This window comes from Nestor notabilis, unplaced genomic scaffold (genome assembly GCF_000696875.1).
Source record: "Nestor notabilis isolate BGI_N333 unplaced genomic scaffold, ASM69687v1 scaffold19870, whole genome shotgun sequence".
Lineage (NCBI taxonomy): Eukaryota > Metazoa > Chordata > Aves > Psittaciformes > Psittacidae > Nestor > Nestor notabilis.
Window position 1 is genome coordinate 1 of NW_009912911.1, and position 8,360 is coordinate 8,360.

Here is an 8,360-nt window from a genome sequence, read left to right on the forward strand (position 1 = left end):
CAACCCAAACCAGTCTGGGGTTCTATGATTAAAGGCCAAGTCCTACTGCACCCTGGCAAAAGCATGTAACTTCTCTTACCTGGAAAACAATGTGATTTGTGAACACGTGTTTAATACAACGAACAAAATACTCTGTTTCTGCTTCTGTGAGCTGCACTGGGTCCGAAGACTTGAACAACGGGCCCAAGCTCTTGAACTCTGGAATAGCTGCCAGTTGTTCTGGGCAGGAAGGAAAGAGAAGGTGACAGACACTTAGTGTCAGGCTTGTTCATTGTTCCCTCCTGACCTGTGGCAATCCCCCCAGTGCTTCGAGCACTGGAGACTCACTGATCTTCTCTCATACCTTGGAATATATCCTGCCGTGAAGGAGCAACTTTCTCAGGCTTGCTGGTGACGAGGGCAATCTCTGGGAAGAGGAAACAAAGACATTGTGCTGTCAGCTCCATCATGCAGGAGTCTTAGATGCCGCTACATCCCCACTAAAAACTCCTTAACCTGCAGTGTTGCACACGTTCTGCTGTGAACCACTGCCAGTTTGATTCCTCACACACACACAGATACCATGAAGCAATAGTGGGTTGTAAGGAGAGAAGAGGTGTTGGGTCTTGTGAGACCCCACTTGCAGCACTGGGTGCGGTTCTGGGCTCCCCAACATCAGAAGGACACAGAGCTGCTGGAGCAAGTCCAGAGGACCAGAGGGATGGGCGGGGCCTAAAGCAGCTCCCGTACGGAGCCAGGCTGAGAACATTGGGGCTGTTGAGCCTGGAGAAGAGAAGCTGCTGGAGACCTCAGAGCAGCTTCCAGTATCTGAAGGGGGCTACAAGGATGCTGGGGAAGGACGTTCACCAGGGACTGGAGTGACAGGACAAGGGGTGGTGGGTTCAAAGTGAAAAAAGGGAGATTTAGGTTGGATATAGGGAAGAAGCTCTTCCCTGTGAGGGTGCTGAGGCGCTGGCACAGGGTGCCCAGAGAAGTGGTGAATACTCCATCCCTGGCAGTGTTCAAGGCCAGGTTGGACAGAGCCTTGGTCTAGTGTGAGCTGTCCCTGCTCATGGCAACAGGTTGGAACTAGATGATCTTAAGGTCCTTTCCAACCCAAACCAGCCTGGGATTCTACAAAAAAAGGACACTTCAGTGCAGAATAGTTAGAAAAAAAGCTGGAAGGAGAAGAAGGAGGTAACCCCCCTCAAACTCTTCTTAAAGCTGCACAAAGTCAAAATGGAAGAATTGGGCAAGAACACTGAAGAAAGCCAGTGAAGTGACTGAGCACTTCTGGAATGTCTGAACCAATTCTGATTTATGTAAAAGTCCTAATAACAAAACAGAACAACCAACCACATTCCCACCAACCCACATTTCTCTGGAAGAAGAACTCTCTTCCTTTATCTGTGAGGATCAGGGAGGCTTCTGCAAAGCCAGTAATGCTGTAACCTGCTTAGCTGAGCCCCCACAGGTCTTGGCCCGAGCTTGCTGGGATGGCAGCCAGTTTACAGACGTCAAGTATCATTATGGCAACATGAATGCTTATAGCCTTGTCTATGGCCTATTTAAACATCAAATCCCAGCCTGGTTTGTGTTGGAAGGGACCTTACAGCTCCTCCAGCTCCAACCCCTGCCCTGGGCAGGGACACCTTCCACTAGAGCGGGTTGCTCCAAGCCCCTGTGTCCAACCTGGCCTTGGTTAGCCTGAGTGTTACCTGCTTTCTGCTCAAAGATTGGTGCAGTAGCCAGTGGAACTGTTTTCATATCAAAAGGTTTCTCAGAAGGCTCCAGTGTATATTGGTGCAGGGCTTTCTCCATCCCAGGAACAGAAACAGTCAATCCTGCAAGGAAGCACAGGCAGGAAAAGTCAGTTTTAAGAGCAGGAACTGTCAGAGGCCCATGGCAATAGGGTTTACAAGTGAAGAGTGTGAATTTGGGATGGCCCACTGCACCAAAAGCAGTAAGATGCCTGAGTCTGAGAAGCTTATTGGTCTCAGTCACCTCCTCCTTGAGATATAAGCAAGGAAGATTATTTAAAGAGCTCTTCTCTGAAGCATGTCCATTGGTTCAGGCAGCACAATAAAAGCTGTTATGAAGAATCCAGAGTTTTCAGCTAGAAACATTTGGACTTTGGCTAACAAAGCGCTGGTAAAAGCGTGTTCATGTCTCAGTAAACACAAACACAAAGTGCTTCACAAAACTAGACACAATAAAAACACTGCTCTGCAGCTGACACAGGAAGTTGCAATTCCAGAGGGAACTGCAGTCTGAACAGTTCCCTCCAGAAAAGTCATCTTGCAATTGTCTTACCTATGGTGAGCACTCTGCTCCCATGAACTCAACTACAGACCATAAGCCAGTTTCATAACCAACCCTGGCAACAAGAAGTGGCATCCTCACTTTGGAATGGAGGCGAGGAAGCAAAGGTTAAGAAACTTGTCCCAAGTGAAGGAAGAGGCAATGATGAAAAAAGCCCAGGCCACACTGTTCCTCCATTTCCTACACAGTCCTTCCAAATCTGCCATTCTCAGCACAAGGACAGTGCTTGGGCCAGAAAACACACAGAGTTCTGCCCTTTGTAGTTATTCTGACCCAAGTTACATTAGAGAAAACTACTACAGCAAATCCCTCCCCATTATGAAGTTAACTAACAGCTCATAAAATAACCCTTTCCATCACTGACCATTAAAGATATAGGCAGCGTTCAGTGCTATCTGCCTCTGCTGTAGGACATTCAAGTAGAACGTTGCTCTGTCCCGAACTTCATCGTCACTGTCCATCATGCACCTGTGTTGGAGGACAAGAGGACAGCAGTCAGCAGCTCAGGACATCAGGAGAGCTGAGGAGGCATCAAAATCGTACTTGACACTGCAACGATGTTCTGAGCAAACTCAACAGATACTCAAATTAGGCATAAAAGTGATCATACAACACAATAGTTGCATTTAAACTTCAAGTGCCACATCAGAAAACTGAGATTAAAGGAGATCTGTGAGTTGTTATCTCCATGCACACCTGCTAGATGATAAAACACACCTGCAAACCTCATGAAGTTCAACAAAGCCAAGTGCAAGGTGCAGGAGGCCGTGACACAGACACCCCTGGCATCACTACTCAGCCATACACAAATGTTATCCATGAGTAACATGGAAATGTATTGTCTTGCTTTAAGGGATGCAAAGTAATGTACACATGTAGGAAAGCAGCTTTATTACCTGCTGAAGAATGTTCCCAGAGCAGTTTACTATCAGGTGTTTTAATGACTAATCACATTTTCACTTGCTCATCTCCAGCAGTGCTTTGCTCCCTCCAGCCAGGAAGGCTGAAGACAACCATCTCCCAGCTCCTCAACTGGTATGTTGTAGCAACCCCAGTGCAAGTTCTGACCAGACCTGACCTTGCTTCTTCTGTGGGCCAGACAAGTGTCACCAAGAAGCTCAGCACAAGCACAACCACGTCCACTCACCTCTGCAAAAGCACCAAGATGCTGGGAAGCAGATTCTCGTTCTGGGCACCAAACTTTGCCAGTGCACTGACAGCAGCTGAGAGGAAAACAGGGCGATGTCAGAGCTACACACAGACACAGCTTCCCAGTCCTGATTCAAAGCACTATGCACACTGTTGTCCTGAAATTCCAATTCCAGGTTTTCACTTCCACACCAGAAACCTTTTTGTGTTATGGAAAGACTAAACCATGTCCATATTTTCAAATGGAAGTAGTCATGTATCAGGGAATCATGCAATCCTAGAATGGTTTGTGTTGGATAGGACCTTAAAGCTCCTCCAGTTCCAACCCCTGCCCCGGGCAGGGACACCTTCCACTCAACCCCTTCCACTAGAGCAGGTTGCTCCAGGCCCCTGTGTCCAACGTGGCCGTGAACACTGCCAGGGATGGGGCAGCCACAGCTTCTCTGGGCACCCTATGCCAGTGCCTCAGCACCCTCACAGGGAAGAGCTTCTGCCCAAGAGCTCATCTCAATCTCCCCTCTGGCAGGTTCAAGCCATTCCCCTCATCCTGTCCCTACAGGCCCTTGTCCAAAGCCCCTCTCCAGGTTTCCTGGAGCCCCTTTAAGCACTGAAGCTGCTCTAAGGTGTCCCCTTCAGGAGCCTTCTCTTCTCCAGGCTGAACAGCCCCAGCTCTCTCATCTTACCAACACTGCAAGTGTGTTCCAAGAGAACTCTCATTTTTTAACTGAAAGAGGGTTTGGACTGGACTAGATGAACCTTAAGTTCCTTTCCAACCCAAACCATTCTAGGATGCTACTTGAGAAGTTTAAGCACACTCCAGGATAAAAACCACCTTCAGAGCTGAGGCACAGAAGCGCTTGCTCTCCACAATGCCTGTGGAGTAACCATTGCCTCCCACCCACCAAACCCCGTTTCAGCCCCAAGATTTCCAGCAGAGCTGAGACATGAAACCATCACACATTTGAGCTGAACTCACCAGCTCTCACAGCCTCATTCTCCAGCACCACCCTGTTGAATATGAAGCGGATGTACTTGGAAGGGGATGGAGTCCTTGGCCCCTCTTTGCCCAGGAGATGCAGGATCTTTGTGGCCAGGACAGTGTGTTCACAGTCCTCGATGAACTCGCAGAGGTGAGCCAAGCCTGCCTCCTTACTCTCAGGATTCTCCTCAATGATGCTGATTATACAGTCCACAATGGCTCGCTTGTACTCAAAGCCACCCTGGGAAAGGAAAATCAAGGACACTGACCCAGCAGGCAGAGCTCAGACCACAGCACTGCTCAGTTCCCCTCACGCTTCAACTACTTCTTGCCATTAAGTAAACAAGTATTGTACATCAAGAGAGCAGAGGAGGAGTGCTGGGTGACCTAAAAGGATCTTCCTAGTCCCCCCATGCCCACAAAGGCACATCTGAGCATCAATTCCAATCAGTTGTTGATGTACAGACAGGTCTGACCCCAGCTCTAGTTCATAAGCATATTTCAGGCAGGCCAGACCCATGAGATGAGCAAGGCCTTGGAAATCACTCAGGCCCCATCATTGCTATGTACTGACATAAGACATGAATGACCCTTCATACTTGCAGATTACTTATTCCTTCCACCTGAGAGAGTATCAGAGCTACCTCCTAACAACTACACAAGGGAAGTTTGTACAGCATCCACATACATCATCCCTGAGCATATTGGAGAGGAAGGTCATCATGACACTGTGCTTCCGAGGGTATTTCTGGCACAGAGCACTGATAGCCTGTACCACCACCACCTGCAAAACAACAGAGGAGGACATTAGTCATGTGCATTTATTAGTCTATGAAGAATACACACGTCTCACTAGCTCAAGTTGTCACCCTGATAGATGAAATTCATGTACAAGAAGGATAAAAATCAGGTGCTGGAGTCTCGGCATGAGTGTGAACACCCCTGTGCTGGTGTGGTGCAAGACCTGTCTCTTTTAGAGGACTGTAATTTAGGACAGACTCCATTCATTCAAAGCTTCTCCTCACTTCCTCCCTCTGACCTGATTCTACCTGAAGTAGTTACATTTCGTCATTAAAACTCTTTGCAATTTTAAGTTTCTCTAATACCCATTTCCTTTTCTCATAAAAACAAGAGCTTAAGGCCACTGGGCACTAGTGGAAACTGACTTTGTACAGACACATTATCCTCTACTGTATGCTTCCTATTAGTAGAGACATGCTCCTCAAGGCAACTCCATGGTGTAAGAGGGACGAGTACAAGTGAACTACCATCCTTAATCAAACTCTTCGCTAAGTTTAGTCACTATAGAAACTTAAGAGTTCACAGTATTTCCTAACTATCACACTTAAAGTGATATAGACTCAATCAGAGCAGTTAAAATCCCTCTTCCTCTCCAAAGGGACAACCAGAAGGCAGTCCAATGATACTGCACAGGAGCCAGGAGTCCACCAAACTACATTTATCCTTCCTTGGAGTGGTGGGAGGAAATGACACAGCGTATTTCAGATGGAAAGCAGAGCACTGCACCTTAGGAATTTCAAGCTGGCTTTGCTCTATCAAACTAAGCCACTGAAGGATTAACAAATGGGAAAAGCTTCATAGTAACAAGAATGGGAGAAAAACCTGCAGCTGGAAAGAGCAGAGGCCTCCAATGCCACACCTTAAACTCATCTGATATCTCTGACACGAAGGAAGAGATCTGTTTCATGAGCCTGTCTACACTGCTCTCACTGCCTGTCTTCAGCAGCGTGGTGATGGCGAGAGTAGCGATGCTGCGGTTGGAGTCAGTGATGAGGTTTTCCAGGTCCAGGTTGCAGGCAGTGACTGCAGATGGATGCTTCATGGCCACCTGTAAGGAATGCAATTCCAAATTAGATGGGAATGATAACTTAGGATCAGAATCATAGGATGGTTTGGGTTGAAGGGAGCTTAAAGCTCCTCCAGCTCCAACCCCTGCCCTGGGCAGGGACCCCTTCCACTAGAGCAGGTCGCTCCAAGCTTCTGTGTCCAACCTGGACTTGAACACTGCCAGGGATGGGGCAGCCACAGCTTCTCTGGGCACCCTGGGCCAGCGCCTCAGCACCCTCATAGGGAAGAACTTCTTCCCAATACCTAATCTAAACCTTCTCTCTCTCAGTTTAAAGCCTTTCCACCTGTTGCGTGCAGCTTTGACATTAGAACGTTATTTCCTTCACACACATCTCAGTCAAACTTTTGGCATTTAAATTAAATAGTATTAGACATTAAATAGTATTAAATATCTGAGCCTCTGCTTCCTTACAGCTGTGAGCTCACAAGTTATCAACCTACAGCTTGTTATAAGTCTGTGGTCCATAAATGAACAAACATAGCTTGACTGCAGAGATTTCCATCACACCAGGAGATTTGGCAGGGAAAAGCCCATTCTCCAGCATGGAGTATTTCCAAGTACAGTAATCACAAAAGCAGACACCCTACTTTAGGTAACACACCATTAGGAACTGAGGTCTGGCTTCCTCTGATGCTCAGAGGTTTCTGCCCGTTTAGAACACTGGCAGCACTCACTTTATTCAGGGTCCGCACGGCTGCGTATCTCAAGACAGGTTTGGGAGAGCTACAGAAGAGTTGCAGCACTGAAAAAGAGAAAAATAATGAAGAGAAGTCACTCACAATAAGATGTTACAGAGCAGAGACTGTTCAACAAAAGCCAGCTCCCAGTAATGCAACTTGAGGCACCTGGAATGTGTGGGGAACAGAAGGTGAGAGCCTTCACAACCAGATGAGGAAAGAGAAATTGCCTTGTGCCAGCACTTTGACACTGAGAGTGCAAATAGTTCAGTCAGAATTCACTGCAGCAGAAAACCAGACAGGGGAGGAAAGTCCAATGACTCCACATTCAACTACACACTGATAAACATTCACGTGGCTCTACCCATAATTTATCACTGGCTTCCCAAGCAAGCTCAAAATAACCTCCTGTTTTTCATCTGACATCACTAATAGGAGGCTGCACCTACGGTCACCTCTGGCACATCTGTGCTATCAAGTTCCCCTCTACCTTCCCTTCCATCCCAGCTTCCTGCAGCTGGGAAAAGGCAAGTGACACCTCTACTGCCCATTCCTGAAAGCTCTGGATGAAATGAGGAAAAGGGATCAATGTGCTTCTCATCCAAAAGCCCTCTAGGAAAAAAATCAGGAAATTCAGGATTTGGGTCCAGTCTTTATGTTGTGCTGTCTCTGATACGCTTGATCACCCTTTCTTTCAGCTGCATGAGTGGGCCCAAGGACTCCATGACCAACCTGAAACAGCGGGTGCCAGCTCCCTGGCCGTGCAGTTTGGGAGATGGATGATTGCAGAGGCAGCTTCATAAATAACCATTTCATGCTTGTTCCTCAGGCAGCTCTCAATGAAGTCAAACAGTGGACTCTCATGGCTAAAACAGAAGAGAACTCAGCATGAGTGATGCTGAGTTACACACAAACCACTAACACGGCATTTCTGAGAGCTCCACTTGCACAGCTAATGCACTGGCTTTCGTGCTTCCTAGGCACTCACACTTGAGCTCTAATCTTTGTATTTACTGTTACTCTATTCGTTATCTTCTTCAGGCTAGAAATGCTGTATTCTAGATATAAATACCATTAACCATGTATCATTTACCATGAATCATGAGCCATATTATCACATGTAATATGTTACTTGTATAACAAACATGCACTGATAAAATAATTTCATTAGATAACTGCACGCTCCTCTGCTAGTATGAGAGGGCAGGATGGGAGAGATCTACCCAAAATACAGGTAGATCCTTATTGCATTTGAAATCACAGAAACACACAGACTGGTTTGTGTTGGAAGGACCTTAAAGCTCCTCCAGCTCCAACCCCTGCCCCCGGCAGGGACACCTTCCACTAGAGCAGGTTGCTCCAAGCCCCTGTGTCCAACCTGGCC

General features: G+C 47.2%; 1 protein-coding gene across 1 annotated transcript in view; it reads right to left on the reverse strand.

Moving 5' to 3' along the window:
* Positions 1-79: 79 nt before the first annotated feature.
* Positions 80-8,360, reverse strand: part of COPG2 (coatomer protein complex, subunit gamma 2) — a gene marked incomplete at both ends in the record, with an annotated part of 18,198 nt that continues 9,917 nt past the window's right edge. Inside the window, 10 exons of the mRNA XM_010021905.1 lie at positions 80-219; positions 344-406; positions 1,698-1,823; positions 2,666-2,769; positions 3,449-3,524; positions 4,427-4,670; positions 5,118-5,213; positions 6,090-6,278; positions 6,974-7,041; positions 7,709-7,842. Coding sequence (XP_010020207.1) covers positions 80-219; positions 344-406; positions 1,698-1,823; positions 2,666-2,769; positions 3,449-3,524; positions 4,427-4,670; positions 5,118-5,213; positions 6,090-6,278; positions 6,974-7,041; positions 7,709-7,842 — 1,240 coding nt within the window. The remainder of the gene's footprint in view (positions 220-343; positions 407-1,697; positions 1,824-2,665; positions 2,770-3,448; positions 3,525-4,426; positions 4,671-5,117; positions 5,214-6,089; positions 6,279-6,973; positions 7,042-7,708; positions 7,843-8,360) is intronic.